The sequence below is a fragment of the Suillus discolor genome, assembly GCF_016758755.1.
Source record: "Suillus discolor strain FC423 chromosome Unknown F5147scaffold_2, whole genome shotgun sequence".
NCBI lineage: Eukaryota > Fungi > Basidiomycota > Agaricomycetes > Boletales > Suillaceae > Suillus > Suillus discolor.
Window position 1 is genome coordinate 1,075,219 of NW_024541249.1, and position 18,351 is coordinate 1,093,569.

Below are 18,351 nucleotides of genomic sequence, written 5' to 3' on the forward strand. Positions count from 1 at the left end.
TTTGGGTGGATAATCCAGTGACTCACCAAGCTTCGCCGGCGTCGAAGTTCGTATTTTGACGAGACAACTCTTGGCCCATTCTGACTCAGTCGCTGTTTGCCGAAAGTCATCGACGCGGGATCCAAAATTTTGCTTTCGAAGGGGTTACAAGATTGTAGTACGATATAACGATGTCTGTGAATTGAATTGATCGTTACATCCATCGATCTACACTGTTCAGCTGTTTTTCGCGAGCGCTAGTCCATGATCTACGTTTTTTGGTGACACACATACCCACAGTGTTTGGTTTTGATATCCGAGTCATAATCCGAAACTCGAGTCACACTTTAGATCAAGATATCACTTCAAAAGAATCGCCTTCACTGCGACAGGGTTACTCATACAGATCACACCATTGCTGAAGTCGAGGTACTAGGATGTCATTCCAGAAACAAGACAGTGCGTAGCTTGGTGACTACGCCCGTACATTATGTTGCTTATCAGCGTCTCTCGGACTAGTAACCCAACCATTCAACTTTCCAAAGGAGGAGGAGAAGGTCATCGCTTACTGGCGCGAGATAGATGCTTTCCAGACAAGTTTGAAGCTATCAGAAGGCAAACCAGAATATGTCTTCTTCGACGGTCCTCCTTTCGCGACTGGTCTGCCTCACTATGGTCATCTTCTCGCGGGTACCATCAAGGTATGTGATTCCAGTAATATCTGATCTTTATCGTTGGCCGATCTGTTAACGCCCGCTTCCTTGATCTAGGACATAGTTACTCGACATGCCCATGTAACAGGCCATCATGTCACGCGTCGATTTGGTTGGGACACTCATGGTCTCCCCGTCGAGCATGAGATCGATAAGAAACTTGGGATCACTGGCAAGAGTGACGTTATGGCCATGGGAATCGAAAAATACAATGCAGAATGTCGTGCCATCGTCATGCGTTACGCTTCAGATTGGCGCGTCACCGTCGAGCGCATGGGTCGATGGATTGACTTTGACAACGACTACAAAACACTAAATACGCCTTTCATGGAAAGCGAGTGGTGGGCGTTCTCGGAGCTCTGGAAAAAGGGCATGGTGTACCGTGGCCAGCGTGTCATGCCGTATTCTACAGGATGTACCACCCCACTTTCGAACTTTGAAGCAGGGCTAGACTACAAGGATGTAAACGATCCTGCAGTCACAATCGCATTCCCGCTAGTTGAAGATCCTAGCACATCGCTTCTAGCCTGGACGACTACCCCATGGACCCTCCCATCTAATCTAGCACTGTGCGTTCATCCCGAGCTCACTTACATCAAGATTCACGATGAAGAACACAACACAAATTACATACTTTGTGATCAACTTCTTGGGACTCTCTACAAAGATCCAAAGAAAGCAAAGTTCAAGAAGCTAGCATCTTACAAGGGTATCGAAATGAAGGGATGGAGATATACGCCGCTCTTCGAGTATTTCACAGAACAAGTATGTGAATTGCCTCCTTTTTCGTGCAGTTTCCGACCATTCTTCAGTATAAGGATCGCGCATTTCGCGTGCTTGTGGATACATATGTTACGGCGACGGACGGTACAGGCATCGTACAGCAAGCCCCGGCATTCGGTGAAGATGACGCTCGCGTTGCTATCGAAAATGGTATCCTTTATACTGGAGAGATGGCTCCCTGTCCCTTAGATGATGCTGGCAAATTCACTAAGCCAGTTACCGATTTCGAGGGCATGTACATCAAAGTTTGTCATTATTCATTGATTGAGCTATTTAGCGGTGCTCACCGTTGGTTTCAAGGTTGCAGATAAAGAAGTCATGAAGGTCTTGAAGGCGAAAGGTCGTCTCATTGTGCAATCGACCATCAAGCATTCCTATCCGTTCTGCTGGCGGTAAGGCCTCTTGACAGGACATTGATCGGTACGCTGACTTCTTCCCCAGATCAGGAACACCCTTAATCTATCGTGCTGTGCCGTCGTGGTTCATCCGTGTACAACCTATCGTAGACCAGCTTGTTACCAACAACCTGAACACACTATGGTGAGTGCGCCGTCCGCTTCCCTGCAAATGTTGATCCAATTCTGTTTATCAGGGTGCCCCAAAATGTCAAGGATGGTCGATTTGGGAACTGGCTAGCAAATGCACGTGACTGGAATGTATCTAGAAACAGGTACTGGGGTACACCACTACCTCTGTGGGTTAGCGATGACTATGAAGAGGTTAGTGTCAGGATTTTTCAACATGGGTGTGAATTGATCAGAGCACAGGTTGTCTGCATCGGCTCCATCGCCGAACTCGAGGAGCTGACTGGTGCTGTTGGCCTCACAGACATTCACCGCGAAAAAATTGATCATCTGACTATTCCTTCGAAAATGGGCAAGGGCGTCTTGAGACGTGTGGAGGAAGTCTTTGACTGCTGGTTCGAATCTGGAAGGTAACTCGGCTCCCCAATCCTGCAAACCACACTAACAATGGGACCATTCCAGTATGCCATTTGCATCATCGCACTACCCATTCGAAAATAAAGAGTCTTTTCTCAAGAACTTCCCGGGTGACTTCGTGTCAGAGGGTATTGATCAGACTCGGGGTTGGTTCTACACGTTGCTCATTCTCTCAACTCATCTCTTCGGCACTGCACCGTGGAAGAATTTAATTGTCACCGGTCTCGTGCTCGCTGCCGATGGCAAGAAGATGAGCAAAAGTCTTAGAAATTATCCCGACCCTCATATTATCTTTGACCAATATGGTGCGGACGCTACGAGGTCAGTGTCAACTCAGTAATATATGCTACTTCAAAGCCTACTTCGTCCCAGGATGTTTCTGGTCAACTCTCCCATTGTGCGGGGTGAAAACTTGCGCTTCCGTGAGGAAGGTGTTCGGGATGTTATCTCTCGCGTTCTTCTTCCCTGGTTGAATTCCGTCCGATTCTTCATTGGCCAAGTGACGCTTCTTAACAAAACCACTGGCGTGCGGTTCATGTACAACCCACATGCTCCTGTCTCCAACAACGTCATGGATCGATGGATCCTTGCTCGGTGTCAATCTCTTATCAAACTTGTGAAGGATGAGATGAAAGCCTACAGGCTCTACACCATCTTGCCGCGACTCCTCGATCTTATCGACGAGCTAACGAACTGGTATATCCGGTTCAATCGGCGAAGATTGAAGGGCGAGGATGGTAAAGAGGACACGATTGCCGCCCTCAACACGCTTTTCGAGACACTATTCACGCTTTGCAGGACTATGGTGCGTGTTCCACATGAAAATCCCATGACTGACCATGCTGATGCTCTGCTAGTCTTCGTACACGCCTTTCATGACGGAGAACCTATATCAGACTCTGCGTGAATATATCCCGGAGGATCCTTCCGTTCCCGATGCGCGATCAGTTCACTTCCTCATGTTCCCCGATGTCAAGGAAGAGTACTTTGATGAGGTGATCGAGCGCCAGGTGAAGCGCATGCAAGCTGTAATTGATCTTACTCGGTATATCCGGGAGAAGCATAACTTGTCCTTGAAGGTAAGCTTTATTCGCCGTCATAAGAATTACTTTAACCAATCTACGATACACAGACGCCTCTGAGAGAACTCCTTATCTTCCATCCCGAGGAGCAGTACATTGCCGATGTACAGTCTTTGCAACGTTACATTCAGTCAGAGCTTAACGTACGCGACGTGGTATTCACCACCGACGAGGCCGCATGTGGCATTGGCTACCGAGCTGTCGCAGATTGGGGTACGCTAGGCCGTAAACTGCGCAAGGATCTCGGACGCGTCAAGAACGCGCTTCCCAATGTTTCCACCACCGATGTCAAGGCATACGTTGACTCAGGGAAGCTCACAGTTGATGGCATCGAGTTAGTCGCTGGTGACCTGACCGTGCAACGTTACCTCGAGTTACCACCCGCTTCTGAAGGCCAGTATGCAACCCATACCGATAATGATGTCGTGGTCAGACTGGATATCCAAGTCCACCCGGAGCTGATGAGCGAATGGCTTGCGAGAGAGGTCATCAACCGGGTACAGAAGCTTCGGAAAAAGGCTGGACTGCAAGCCACTGATGATCTGAACGTGTACTACTGCTTCGAAGAGGGCTCGGGGGCAGAGTTGCAAGACGCCCTCAAGGAGCACGCGGAAGCCATTCAGAAGACCATCCGTAGCGTGCCTGCTGACGTGAAGACTAGAAACGGTGGGGAACTCGTGATTGAAGAGGAACAGGAGGTAGCAGACGTCAAGTTCGTGCTGTCACTGGTTCGGGCATAATAATTTCAGAAGGCTAGAAGTAGACAAGAATCATGTGGCGGAATTTGTACATTACCTGCTGAGCAATTAGGTTGGCGCATGCGAAGACGCGAGTTTTGATGAAGTGATGACAGGTGTGATGATACAGTGAGTTGTGGCTACAGATACAATTTGAAGTTGTGTGGGTATCAACAGATGATTATTTCTTGGTGGATCCGAAGCCGCCGAAGCCCATGAGCTTCGACATCTCATCATCACCATCCATGACAGTATCTTTGACAAGTGCAAGACGAGCTTCCTCCTTTTGAGCCTGTTTCTGAGCCTTCTTCTCGGCTCGCCGAGTATCTTCTTTCGCCTTGACCTCTGCAAGCCGCTGATCAAAATCAAAAGCCTTGGCGGATGATGCCTCTTTGGTTTTTTCCCGTAGATATGCTATTCGAGCGCGAACCTGTGCGAGGGTAGAGCGTTCCACGCGGGTCGTCTGACCAAGTTTCCTGAGATCTATGGTTATGTTTAGAGATACACACAATTGGCGATCGTTGTGTTGACATACGTGCTTTGCTATTTATGTGATCCAAATAACCTGTGCTGTCCCTGTAGTTTCGATTGCAAGTTTCACAGAAGAAACCAGGCTGCCCCGGCCCTCGTGCGCCGGGATTCTGCACAACCATGGTTTTTCCGAGATTCTTGTCCAGTTCGAGAGAGGCTTCTCGACGTTTCATGAGCTCTGTCGGCTTCGGAAGGTCCTCCTTTGGGGCCTTGCGCGGTTTCCTGCCTGTATAACGAAGTAGTACCCGGCCTAAAAAGCCAACTGTGAATATTGCGTACCTTGTTTCATGCGCTCCTCATTTTCTTGCATTCTGGTCCGTTCTTCCTCGTCCTTTTTCCGCGCCCGTTCAGCGTATTCTTCCTTATCCCATTTCTTCCTGAAATCAGTGTCGGCGGCCTTGGTGCCATATGCGCCAGCCTTCTCAGCCATGGTGGTTGGAGTGGAAGGGGTCGATGTCACGTGGCACAGTGGTTACTGTTGAACGGATTCGGAATATTTGCCTTTTGCACTGACCCCCGCAGCAGTATCAGCAGTATCGTCTGTTCTTTCCATGCTTTGCGACTCTAATCTATAGAATGGATCCGGGTGATGCAGTTCCGCTCTCTACCTCTTTTCCCCTCCCGTTTCGCGTACTATTATTGATCGGCTTGGGCATACTAGGATGGGCGACCAACCTCCATGGATTGCACCTACTTGGGATTGATGCAGGGTCAGCACTAGAGTTGTCCTCTGGTCGTACCTTCTTGCCCACCAACTCCTCGTCTTCACGAGTATCTTTGTCTCTACGACTGTCTTATATGCCCGTATACCGTCTATTCGCAGGATATGCAACTTGGTGTTTTGCTGGATGGTCCTTCTTCAGACTCGCCACTCACTCGAACACTATGTTGGTGGATACCTTCAAATATATTCCTTCCCTGAGCTCTTTGGGTGTGCTAACAACTCTCATATGCCCATTTGAGTTGTGCCAAAAGCGCGAGAGAGATATGTTCCTTCAGTAAGAGTGTTTTTTTTTACGTCTTTTCATGATAGCACTGTAATAATCTTTAACAGGAGCGCTGCAAGGTGTCTCTTCTCTTCAACAGATAGTCCAGTGTATTTTTCGGATGTAGTCTTTGCAGACGTGTTCACCTCATTTGCAAAAGTCCTTGGTGACGTTTGGCTTTCTCTTTGCATGTTGCTTCCAGGTGGAAGTCTTGTGTCTCCCCCACACCTCGATGGCCTCTCTCAGTGGATACTTCCAACGTTCATGAGGTACGCACTACTCCCCCGTGTGTGAAAGTCTGTACTCACAGAAGTCAGTCTACCGTATATTATTCGCTTCCGCCAGTGCTTGATCGAGTACCAGTCTCCTACCAACACCAGCAAGCGACCACTCTTCAATGCGCTCAAATACGCATCCTCGTTTCCGGTGATATTCCTTTCTGCCGCTCAAAGAATTGTGGTACTGGAGCTCGCAGAGGTGAAGGGTGAATTGGTCACGCGAGAGCCATGGCATGGGGAACATCCATTATTTCGCCTATGGTAAGCAAGGTTCATAAATTTATCGTCGCCAAGTGATCTGCTACGTCAATTTAGGCTTCTAGCCGCGGCCGTGAACTCTCTATATTCCTTCTGGTGGGATTTAACCAATGATTGGGGTCTTAACCTTTTGAAACCGCGATCTGCGGAGTCGCGAAGACCCCTTGTGCTCCCATCTCTCCATTCAAAAACTTCTTCCATTGCTGGGTCTTCCGACGCACATACTGTCACACAATCTTCTGGCCACCATGTTCTTGGTGGCGCAATTCAACGTCACCAGTCATACCCTTATGGACTTCGACCAGTGCTCCTCTACCCGCTTCTGGTATACCCCCTGGTTATGTTCTTCAACCTCGTGCTCCGTATGACATGGTCAATCAAACTATCGAGTCATCTGCATTCGCAGTCGGAAGGAAGCGTTCTTATGCTCTGGCTTGAGGTTGCGGAAGTCTTTCGACGATGGATGTGGGTCTTCCTTCGGGTGGAATGGGAGGTTGCAAAGAATGCACAACACAAATCTCAGATCATGTCAATCAGAACTGCATCAGAGGAAGTGGAGTTGATGCCATCAAACCGTTCTGATCCTATGGATGATGATTATGTACTTGCATCAGAACACTCAGGATAAAAATTTGCATTGTAGTGAGTAATCGGGTTCACTAGGCAGGGTCCATAACAATATACTTACGGAACAGCTCATAGTATAGCATCCAGCAATTATAAATAGATATTACAATACATTATGCCCCGCTCGGCAATGCCATCAAACCGTTCTGATCCTATAGATTGTTCGCATCAAAACGCCCAGCTGGATAACAATGTACATTGTAAGTAATCGGGTTCACTAGACAGGGTGCATAGCAATACACTAACGGAACAGCTCACAGTATAGCACTCAGCAATTATCAGTACATATTCATACATTAGGTCCCGCTCGGCAACCGGGTCCAGCTCGTCATTCGCTGGTTACAACCCCAAAACCACGTCCGATCGAACCAAGTAGACGTTTCCATCAAAACATCGAATTTAACCTAACAAGCGTTGCTCGACGACAAAGTCTGATTATGATGCTACTGGAGTAGACTGGTGTCTGCTTGTACTTTTCTCTAACTCGTTCTCCCTTTCTCATGTCACATATGAAAAATGACAAAGAAATTAGAGTTCCCATGCTGGGGAACTCACCGGGGTGCTCCGACGCTCGTGTAAAGCTGATATGATCTCTGAACAAGGTCCACCCGAGTGTGTGTGTCAGGCAAGGAGTGTTTCATTTGAACGTGAGATGGGCTGACTGCTAACATCCCAGGATCTGTCCGCATCTCCCAAGTCTACTAAATATTGTTGTTGAACACAGACGTCCGCCGTGGTGAGTGAACAATGGTTTCTTCCGATCCCGTCCGCATCAATTCTCCAACTGGTACCATGCGAGCGCCTTCTTCCGGGACGCGATATAATGGACGCTGATCAGGGTGTTATTTTTGGCCAATGGGCGTGACCGGGTGGGCACACGTGATCCCCGTCAGGGCGCCATCTGCCAAATGGACGGATCAGGCCAAAACCGGAAGAGCCACGATGTGCACAGAGAATGGTAGGCCCACACAGTGTCAGCTGATGCATATTTTCCTATTGCAGTAGGACCGCTTACACCCCGCATTCCCCCTATAAAGATCCTGGACTTTGGTCGACTTAAGGACTCATTCTCCACCCACTTTCCTAACTACACATCTTCCTTCAGTCCTCAGAAACTCAATCATGAAGGTAGTGATGAATTCGCTGTCATCAATCACAAGATCTGACGCGCTTGCGCTTCTAGATCTTAGCTATCCTCTACAAGGGCGGTAATGCTGCTACGAGCGAGCCCCGTCTCCTTGGTACTGTGGAGAACCAGGTTCGTCTCATTGAGAATCTGGATTATCTCAAACAGACTTACTCAAGCTTTCCGTATAGCTCGGTATCCGCAAGTGGCTTGAGTCTCAAGGCCACGAGTACATTGTACGTGTTAAGGTTTCTCTTGGCATGCTTACGCAGTCGCCTAATTCTACTCATTCGTGTAGGTTTCGGAATCAAAAGAGGGCCCTGACAGCGACTTCCAGAAGCACATCGTTGATGTACGTCTAAGCCAAGCCCCCACCGTGACTACTGTATATATATCCGCGTGTGCTTACTTTCCTTTTTAGGCTGAGATCTTGATCACCACTCCATTCCACCCCGGGTACCTCACTGGTGACTTGATCGCAAAGGTATGATCGTTGAGCTATCGATATGAACGGTACATTCATACTCCTGATAGGCCAAGAACCTTAAGCTCTGTGTCACCGCTGGTGTTGGCTCTGACCACATCGACCTCAACTCCGCTGTCAAACATGGTATTCAGGTCTTGGAGGTCTCAGGATCCAATGTCGTCTCCGTCGCTGAGCACGTTATGATGTCTATCCTCCTCCTCGTCAGGAACTTTGTTCCAGCACACGAGGTATGATGACCCGCTAGCACGCGCTTCCCTCTGTTAATTGTTTGCCATCCTTAGATGATCGAGCGTGGAGACTGGATGGTCTCTGACATTGCTCGCAATGCCTTCGATCTCGAGGGCAAGGTCGTTGGCACCATTGGTGCTGGTCGTATCGGCTACCGTGTCCTGCAGCGTCTGGTGCCTTTCGACTGCAAGGAGCTCCTCTACTACGACTACGCTCCCCTGCCTGAAGGTTTGTACCACACTATTTACGGTTTTATACAGCTTGACTCACGTATTACAGCTGCTGCTAAGGCCGTCAACGCTCGTCGCGTCGAGGACCTCAAGGACTTCGTCTCGCAGTGCGACATCGTCACTGTCAACTGCCCTCTGCATGAGGGTACACTCGGCCTCGTCAACGCTGAGCTTCTCAAACACTTCAAGAAGGGTGCATGGCTCGTTAACACCGCTCGTGGTGCTATCTGTGACAAGGACGCCGTAGCTGCTGCCCTTGCAAGTGGTCACCTGAACGGTTCGTGACCCTCGCCACCTAATATCTGCACATTGAGCTCACATGGCAACAGGTTACGCCGGTGATGTTTGGAACGTCCAGCCCGCACCCAAAGACCACGTCTTGCGCACGGCTAAGAACACCCTTGGCGGCGGTAACGGCATGGTACCCCATTACTCTGGCACCACCCTCGATGCTCAGGCTCGTTATGCAAGCGGCACCAAGAGCATCATTGAGAACTACCTCTCTGGCAAGGCCCAGGAGCCTCAAAACATCATCGTCGGTGTTGGCAAGTACGAGAGCAAGGCTTGTGAGTACCTGTTTAGACATGTTACTTGTTGGTCTTGTCTGACATATTCTTGTAGACGGTCAGCGTTGAACGCTGAACTGTGGATGCGCCTGCTTGAAACCCTTGCTAATATCTTTATGTATGCAAAACTTATATGCACCTATATGTCTATGGGAAGGAGGATGTACATTACTGATAGTATGAAAGAGCGAAATGATTGATATTTATGAATTCCACACTCGCACAGCGTGAAGTTTATTGAGAATCTCTTGCTGGAAACTGACTGCATATCATACGACTCTGATGGTTCGCGTATTACTTTCGGGCGAGATGGATTGCTCAATTCAGATGTCATGCAAGTTGGTAAAACATAACTTGGATTTTCTACTCCCTGACTCTACGGAGTAGACTGAGTAAGAAAGGGTCAGTGTAATCTCCAACCAAAAAGTGGTGTCAAGGTAAGCACAGATTTAGAACCTCACGTTGAAAGTGGAACAACTATGTGTGTTGGAGTGCTGGGCACAGAAGCCGTTGTGACGGAGTTTCAATAATCTCTCAGAATGACTAGTCTGACTACGAATCAGCGAAGGCAGATCCTCTTAGCTGTAACTGCCGTGATCATCTGTACTCAGTACCAACTCTTAACTATGACATTGACTGAGGAGGAGCAAAGCAGCGCTGCCTTCATGGGCCTGCAAAGTTCCATTAACCGCCTGGCGGACAAGCTTCAGGCATCAGTTGAAGAAACTCGGGTGGCGGATGAAAGGTCACAGGCCTTGGCCCTCATGCAGGATGAGAAGGGGATTTTACTAGCTGACAAGATCACCCTCATAAACGTTTTCGTCAGGAGCCCAGCAGTATGCAACACCTACTTGTGTGCCAGAGTTGAGAATCGTCTCCCCTACTTGCAATCTGTTCTTGTTCAGGCTGCCGGAGGGTATTTCGGCGCGTTTTAAATCATCGTCCATTGTGTTCTCGCATCTCGCCGTCTCAAATCTCATCGTCTCGTTCGTTGCTCTTTTGTCTCAAATCTTGTCATCTCGTTCGTTGCTCTTGTCTTGTTCTTGTTCGTTTCTGAGTCTCGCTTCACGTTCCATAGCCGTCACATGTTATCGCTAGTCATCGCATTCTCCAGCACAACTTCGCCAGCATGATTAATCGATCACCGCCTAGTTGTGTCAAATGACCACGCTGCATAGCCGGTACATTGCAGTATCAATCCGAGTTCGTCGTCATTTACTCAATTCTATCTCTATCATCATCACTGTTGGTATCTCATACTTCCTTGATCACTCGTGTCGAATCTCAATCGAGCTTGGCCTAGTTCTCCTGAATTTATGAGTTTGTGCGATAACGAAGCTCCCGCTGACTCCAGTATCTGAAGTGATATCCCACTCGCCGATGTTTTCGCATACGGTGCCGCTTACTGTTGAATGAGTCTCCCTTGGTAACTAGGGGTCGGCGTTGCCGACGTGGACCTTGCTCATGAACAATCAGGACGTCCAGTACTTTATAGCGTTGCGACAGTATGAAACAGGCAATGATGCGAATGGGATCTGCTTATACTTGGGAGCTATTGGATATAGAATCTGCCAGGGGGAAGTGTCTTATGATTCAGGTTCCGGGCTTAGTAGGAACAGCGACGATAATAGGAGTTCGTGGCGCTCAGAATATATTCGGCCGATTCCGATATTCTATTATACTAACTATTTACTCCGCCACTCAGATGCTCTCGTAACTCCGCTAAGCAGTGCACGAGCCATGTCGGCTGATTGCAACGTCTATACTGATGTCACAACACTCCCCCTCAATCTGGAGACATGCCCATCATGTTGGAGAGTCTCTGATGCGACGGTTTAGCTAGCGGTTTAGTGAGTACATCTGCTATCATCCTTTCTGTAGGACAGTATACTTCTTGTATTATTTTCTCGCGAATCTTACTTCTGATGTAATGATTCTTTACATCAAAGTGTTTTGATTTCGCGTGATATTGAGGGTCTCGTGCTATTGCTAACGCTGCCATATTGTCTCCATATAGGATTGTTGGTCCTTCTTGGGCCAATTTCAAATCTTCGAACAAATATCGGAGCCACACTGCTTCCTTTGCTCCATACGCCATCGCTGCATATTCTGCCTCCGTTGAGGATAGCGAAACGGTGTTTTGTTTCTTGGAGCTCCAAGTAATGGCTCCTTCACTAAGTTTGAAGACATATCCTGATATTGAGACTCTATTGCGAACGTCATTAGCATAGTCTGCATCTGTCCATCCCTCAAATTTGACTTTGGCGTTTGTGGAATTGTTTCCTCGATACTTAATTCCAAGGTTTTTCGTCCCAGCTAGATATCTTAATACCCGTTTTGCCGCTGACCAATGTGTTAGTCCAGGATTTGCAGCAAAAGAGCTTAGCCTTTGTATCGCATACGCGATGTCGGGACGTGTCGCCACTGCAAGATACATTAAAGAATCTTAGTGCTGCCGTGGTCCGGTTTGGTCCGGTTCAGAGGGTCCTGGACGAGAACTGAGAACCGGACCACAGAGAACCGTTCTCTGTGGTCCGGTTTGGTTTTTTTCTGGTCTGAACTCGAACCAAACCCGAAAATTTTCAGTGGTGAGCGTGAAAAAAAAATCATTGAAAGACTAGTTGAGAACCATGGACCGAACCGCGGAGAACCGGACCAAAAGTCCGGTTCGAACCATGGTTCTGGACCGGACCGCGGCAGCACTATTAAAGATCCGACTAATGAGGCGTAACTATTACTTTGTTCGCCTTTTGTGTCGGTATCCTCCTTTTCTAATACAATTTTCAGATCCATGGGCATACCTACTGCATTGCAGTCCTGGAGTCCATATTTTCGTAGGATTGAATCTATGTACCATGCTTGAGATAACTTAATTGTTTTCTCGGCACGGTCTCTTGTTATTTCAATTCCTACTATCTTTTTAGGTTCTCCCAGGTCAGTAACGTCCAATATCTCTTTTAGCTGCATCTTTAATTGACTCATAAGATTGACACTATTTGCAAACAGGAGTAGATCGTCTACCCATACTGTTATAATCTGCGTGCCTGTCTCGGTCTGTCTTATATAGACGCATGGATCCGACTCGGTACATTTAAATCCTATCTTCGTTAGACGACTATTTAACTCAATGTTCCACTCACGTCCAGATTGTTTTAATCCATACAAGGTTTTTCGAAGTCGACACACTCTTCCGGTACCGTCATCATATCCTTCCGGTTGGACCATGTACACCTCCTCTGTTAAGGTGCCGTTTAAATATGCTCCTTTCACGTCCATCTGCTCAACTTCCCAATTTTGGGCCGCTGCAACAGACATCGTCGATCATATCGACTCAAGACATACTACCGGTGCAAAGGTATCTGTATAATCCATACCAGGAATTTGTGAGTACCCTTTCACTACTAACCTTGCTTTATACTTAATGATTTCGCCTTCTTTATTTGTTTTCTTAACTAGGACCCATTTGTTTCCTACAAGTGTCCTGTTCTCGGGTGGTTCTACCAACTCCCAAGTGCCCATTTTGTTTAACTGGGTAAGTTCTGCTCATATCGCTTCTTCCCATTTTGGCCAATCTATTGACGCCTGTGCTTCACTTAGATTCTTTGGCTCATTAGGGTCAATGTGTCCTCCTTCTACCATCGCAATCAAGACTATGTCTTCTTCTGTAAGTTCTGGCAATGGTAGTTTACCGTCTCTAACTTCATACGACTTAGATCTATCATCTTCGTCATTATCAAAGTCCGGTAAGTCTGGTTCATTCATTTTTCGGTAATCTTTTCTAACTGTTTGTCTCTTGGTTCTTCTGGGCAGCTCATTTGTCTCTGGCGGCTCTTTCTGCTTATTATCTGCAGATATACGCTCATTTGAGCTCTTTTCTTGTAAGTGTTCTCGTATATCTCTATGCTGTTCATTTATGGAGTGTTCTTGTATAGGTGATTGCACGTCAGCTCCCCCTGATGTCTGCGCGTCTATCTCCCCCATATCAATCTCCCCCTCGCGCTGTACATCATTAGTGCTTTCTGGGATCTTTTCCGGTGAGTTTATAAACTTGTAGTTTCTACTCACTCGTATCTGACGTGTTCGGGCGTCATAGTAACATATTGCCTTCGGTCCATCCACAAAGCCGACGAAGACTTGTTTTATGGACCTAGGCTGCATCTTAGATTGGTTGGCGTTCTCCTGGAGAACATATACAGGTACGCCGAATTCTTGTAAGTATGACACGTCAGGTTTCTTACCACTCCATACTTCTTCAGGGGTTGAATGATCTAATGCTCGGGTTGGTGCCCGATTTCTTACATATGTGGCGTGTGCAACCGCTTCTGCCCATAGGAACTCTGGTAACTCTCTTTCGGTTATCATCGCTCTTGCTAATTCTGTTAGTGTTCGATTCTGTCTTTCTGATACTCCGTTTTGCTGTGGTGAATAGGGTGCTGTTGTTTGTAAGTCTATTCCCTTCTCTTTACACCATGTTATCAGCTCATTATTTATATATTCAGTACCGTTATCTACCCTAATTGTCTTGGGTGATTTGGTTCGTTGTCTTTCAAGGTAAGCGATATATTGCTTTACCTTTGATGATGCCTCATTTTTGTGTTTCAGAAATTCAACGGTACATCTCCTGGAACAATCGTCCACGAAGGAGATATAGTAGTGGGCTCCTCCTATAGATTGAGTCCTTGCTGGACCCCATACATCACTATGGGTATGTTCGCATGGTTTTTCTGCACGTTGATCTACTAATTTCGGGAAAGGTTCCCTTATTTGTTTTGCGCGAATGCACGCTTCGCATTCAAATTGAGGTTCGCTTTTATCTATATTCAAGCCGTCTACTAACTTTTCGTTATACAGCTTTTTAAGACCTGTTACCGCTACATGGCCATATCTTTTGTGCCATGTCAGCCAATCGGCTGGTGGTCTCTCTTTTACGGTATGTGTCTTTTCTATTAGTCTTAACTTCGCTCTAACATTTAGTTTATATAGGCCATGTTCAATATGTCCTTCTGCGATGTGTTGTCCTTGTTTGGCATACAAGGCCACTTTTCCACCACCGAACCTAGCACATCCGCCATCTTTGTCTAGCTGGCGCACAGATAATAGATTGTTTGATGCGTTCGGTACGTATAATACATTCTTTAGATAAAATTTGACCTTTTGTCTGCCTATATAGCTTTCGAGTTCGACTGTGCCTCGCCCTTTCACTTCAAGGGGCTCGTTTCCTATCCCGACAACTTCACTTTTTGTTGGGACATATTCTGTAAGTGCAGTTCGAACTCTGGTTATATGCGAGGTTGTTCCTGAATCTGCGAACCACTCGTACCAGATCATTGATTCTTGTTCGCTCTTCGGGGAAAGATCAGACTGAACCATAAACACAATTTTAGGTTCGTCTTCAACTTCCATATCAGTGTCGTCATCCTCCATATTGCCTCGCACTTGGTAAGCACGTTTCGGCTTTACAGGTCTAGATGACGCTCCTGAAGTCTTGTTTCCCCAGCATGCCGAAGTCTCGTGTCCGAATTTGCCGCAGGACGTACACTTCAGCTTGCCTTTCCAATAGCACTTTGTGGTGACATGGTTATGTCTTCCGCAAATCGAACATTCCGGTAAGTTCTGTTTCGGTCTTTCCTTCTCGATCTTACGCTTTTTCCCGCATTCGGTACTCTTAGCATAATACCCCTTCTCCTGCGCCTGCGTACTGTGCGTCTCCCTACAATTATACTCGTCTATAATCAACGAGGTAATCTCCTGGGACGTTATACCTTTTGTCCCTTGCGCATCCGCATGCGTACCAAGGTACGAGGATGTGAAGGCATCCCAGGAGTCCGGTAGGGACATCACGAGCAAGGATTTATATTCCTTGTCCGTAATCATCTCGCCCATAAGATGTAAGTCGTTTTGTTGCCTTTTCATCTCATTGATATGTTCGATGATATTGACGCCTTCAGCTGCTCGCATAGCGAATAGATTTCGCTTCGCGACGACAACACTCTGTTGTCCTCGAACTTGATGAATACTCATCAAGTTCGTCCACATTTGTTCGGCCATTGCAGCCTCGGTGACATGCACCATCTGTTCATCAATGATGCTGTTCATTATCAAGGTCTGTGCAACTTGGTCGAGTTTATTCCATGACGCTAACTCATCCGTTTTGTTCGGATCAGGCTTTTTCGTTGTGCCATCTACATGTTCAGACACGCCATGAAGCTTGAGAAGGCCCATCATACGGGCTTTCCATCCACTCCAATTCTTTTCCTTCAAAGGTTCGATTTTATACGACGACAACGCTCCGAGGTTAATCTCTTTAGGTTTTTGTATTGCCGCAGGGACAGGTACTGTTGTGGAAGTCCCAGTAGCTGTAGAAGTCGGAGGATTAGGATTGGGATTCGACATCTTGATTATTCATCAGGAAAACCCTCCCATGTAAACTTAGATAAAGCTGTTCGGATTAGATCTTTTTTCGTGCAACTAATACATATTAGACATATTAGATGGGCTAGACATCCTAGCCAGACTTTATTGCTGATTTTTAATTAGCCATACCTTGCTGCTATTTAGAACAATTAGCCATACCTTGCTGTCATTTAAAAACAATTTGACGTGTCCTAGTAGACACCTAGGAAAGCCTTTACGCGCCCTAGGAAACACTAATAGGAAGACTTTCACACTTCGAGTACATGAAAAAATTAATATCATTAAAATCGGGTATCAGGCTGATGCAGTAATGTACGACTCATATGAGCAAAACAAGCACGAGAAAACATAGCGAGTGGTGAGATATAGCGAGCAGTGGGGTATCGAAGATTAAATCCTATGTCCTGCAAAATATGGCACAGCGTCAGTGAGGTATTCTACTCGTCATCCATTCCCTCAAGGTCCAAGAATGCTAGATCGGTATCTTTGTCATAGACTCCAATTGTGTCATGACATAAATGCCTGTAAGCAACAGTAAGTCAGCAACGTGTATACCAAATTGGATGTGGACTTACTGGACCTCCTCGTAAATATCGGCCATCATTTTGTGAAACTTGACAGGAGCCGTCCTTCGGATTCTCTCCAACAACGCCACGTGGTATGTATAGATATCACAGAATTGGTTACCAGTGAACTTGAAATCTTCACCTGCCTTGTTCTTCTTTGCAACGAGAACAGCATGGATCTAACAACAAAGAATTGAGTCAATGAACAGATGAGTGCGAACACAAACTTACAGCTGTGCTGACCATGGCCAACATGGGGATAGGGATTTCTGGTCGACCAGTTTTGTTCTCCGCAATGTCAAGAAAGTGCTGAGCAAACTGCAAACCAACTGACTTCGTGTTTTTGAAGAATGTCTCGTATAGAGTGTCGACTATGGGCTGCCCTTGATATGGCTTCTGTCGTTTTGGAGAAGGAAGACCCTCAGCCTTGATGCGAGGTGTCAGTGGGATGTCAAATTCTTGTGCGAAAAAACTAACATCAAATGTCTGCGGAAAAATGTAGGAATGACCCGCAAGGAGACGGTCAACGATAGCATTGCAGTCACGGCCGAGTCGAAAGTAGCCTGGGGCATATTTATAGGCGACATCCTTGATTTCAGTGCGGAAGAGGCTCACACGAGCATCAATCTATAGCAGGTGTCAATATTAAATCAAAGTAAGACAGATTACTTACTAGATTGGCGAGTGCCGACAAATACTCATCATCAACATACATCCGTTTCTCAATTGGCACTGTCTTGTGGTGCTTCGCAGCCTGAAGTAAGATTTCCCGCGCATATGAGTTCTTGGCCACAATTTCAGGGTACCTGTGCTTGAAGGCAATGTATGCCTTGACCTCGAGGATACCATGATGGATCACCTTGCGAAGCTCCGTGTTCTGGTCCGTAAGTCGTACTGACCCAGTCTTCGTGTAGACAAGATCAGCCATTGCGTCAGCATGTGGGGGCACATCGGGCTCAGGTTTGATTTCGAGGATGGAAAGGTCTTCCTCATCTTCCTTGACTTGTACTGCGGAGGAGGGCGTATTGCTCTTGCTACTGTGTTTGAGAGGCTGCGGTCCAAAGGATGACCTCGTCATTGGAGAGTCCCACATGGGGATCTATTGAGCGAATTTTGGTTTCAGTAGACTCAGAATACAAAGGAACAAAATATATTCTTACTTCGGCAGTATATTTCTTTTCTTTCGCACTCCAAGGCCTGTATTGTGAGCCCCATACAGGTGGTGGAGGTGTTGGTGACCGGGACAGAGTATATCTGGTCTTCCAAGGTCTGCCAGACTTACTCTTTGCAGGCTTTTTCTGGCGGTCTGCCTGCGTATTGACAATTGCAGGAACCTTGAAAGTTCATGCAGATTACTTAAGCTTATTGAATGCAGTGTGAAGTGACTCACCTCTTCAAACAGAGCTTTTGCGATGCTCTTGACTGGCTCTGATCCTGAGTCCGACATTTCAATTTCGGAGCTGGAAGCTCTATCAGAGACACTCTGCTTGCTAGCAGTGTCCGAATCAATATCTGATGGTTCAACACTGACACGAGCTATAACTTTCAACCATTAGTAAGAGTGTCACGTGGCAACACGCAATGCTGACCCCTCTTCTTTAACCGCTGAGGTTGGCTAACCTCCACGTTGTCCTCAGAGTCTGATGCGAGAGGTGGCGGCCGCTCTAATCTTTCTGTGAGCAAGTTTGGCTTTTGTGTGGGCACTGATACTTACTGCAGCTTTTGCTTTTTCCAGTTCTGAGGGGAGGTTCTGGCGCCCTTGCTTTCGTTCCACCACCTGCATCCATCATGGCGGGTCATCACTACAGGTGAGCTACTA

The 18,351-nt window shown here is 47.0% G+C and overlaps 5 protein-coding genes across 5 annotated transcripts; 3 read left to right on the top strand and 2 right to left on the bottom strand.

Annotated features, from left to right (window-relative positions):
• Positions 1 to 182: 182 nt before the first annotated feature.
• Positions 183 to 4,332, top strand: F5147DRAFT_602214 (tRNA synthetases class I-domain-containing protein). Its single transcript, XM_041432252.1, has 12 exons — positions 183 to 438; positions 499 to 680; positions 750 to 1,457; positions 1,505 to 1,720; positions 1,776 to 1,867; positions 1,917 to 2,015; positions 2,068 to 2,194; positions 2,243 to 2,409; positions 2,462 to 2,737; positions 2,789 to 3,221; positions 3,274 to 3,495; positions 3,549 to 4,332. Exons 1-12 carry the CDS (start codon positions 417 to 419, stop codon positions 4,236 to 4,238), a joined length of 3,234 nt encoding a protein of 1,077 aa, XP_041299664.1. The 5' UTR covers positions 183 to 416; the 3' UTR covers positions 4,239 to 4,332.
• On the bottom strand, positions 4,333 to 5,268 carry F5147DRAFT_665565 (uncharacterized protein). Its single transcript, XM_041435121.1, has 3 exons — positions 5,046 to 5,268; positions 4,771 to 4,992; positions 4,333 to 4,718 (listed from the first exon to the last, which is right to left on the bottom strand). Exons 1-3 carry the CDS (start codon positions 5,194 to 5,196, stop codon positions 4,417 to 4,419), a joined length of 675 nt encoding a protein of 224 aa, XP_041299665.1. The 5' UTR covers positions 5,197 to 5,268; the 3' UTR covers positions 4,333 to 4,416.
• F5147DRAFT_665571 (EXS family-domain-containing protein) lies at positions 5,269 to 7,075 on the top strand. The gene is made up of 5 exons (XM_041435122.1): positions 5,269 to 5,764; positions 5,821 to 6,021; positions 6,070 to 6,291; positions 6,346 to 6,930; positions 6,991 to 7,075. The coding sequence occupies exons 1-4, from the start codon at positions 5,343 to 5,345 to the stop codon at positions 6,914 to 6,916; spliced, it is 1,416 nt and encodes a 471-aa protein (XP_041299666.1). The 5' UTR covers positions 5,269 to 5,342; the 3' UTR covers positions 6,917 to 6,930; positions 6,991 to 7,075.
• Positions 7,076 to 7,942: 867 nt separating this feature from the next.
• F5147DRAFT_665575 (uncharacterized protein) lies at positions 7,943 to 9,772 on the top strand. The gene is made up of 10 exons (XM_041435123.1): positions 7,943 to 8,043; positions 8,099 to 8,173; positions 8,233 to 8,277; positions 8,340 to 8,393; positions 8,463 to 8,525; positions 8,576 to 8,755; positions 8,810 to 8,984; positions 9,036 to 9,263; positions 9,316 to 9,552; positions 9,608 to 9,772. The coding sequence occupies exons 1-10, from the start codon at positions 8,038 to 8,040 to the stop codon at positions 9,619 to 9,621; spliced, it is 1,077 nt and encodes a 358-aa protein (XP_041299667.1). The 5' UTR covers positions 7,943 to 8,037; the 3' UTR covers positions 9,622 to 9,772.
• A 6,631-nt stretch (positions 9,773 to 16,403) lies between these two features.
• Positions 16,404 to 18,322, bottom strand: F5147DRAFT_767309 (uncharacterized protein; the record flags this gene model as incomplete). Its single annotated transcript, XM_041440869.1, has 9 exons — positions 16,404 to 16,488; positions 16,542 to 16,711; positions 16,764 to 16,958; positions 17,010 to 17,159; positions 17,206 to 17,631; positions 17,693 to 17,866; positions 17,923 to 18,068; positions 18,122 to 18,196; positions 18,247 to 18,322. 9 exons carry the CDS (start codon positions 18,320 to 18,322, stop codon positions 16,404 to 16,406), a joined length of 1,497 nt encoding a protein of 498 aa, XP_041299668.1.
• Positions 18,323 to 18,351: the final 29 nt, after the last annotated feature.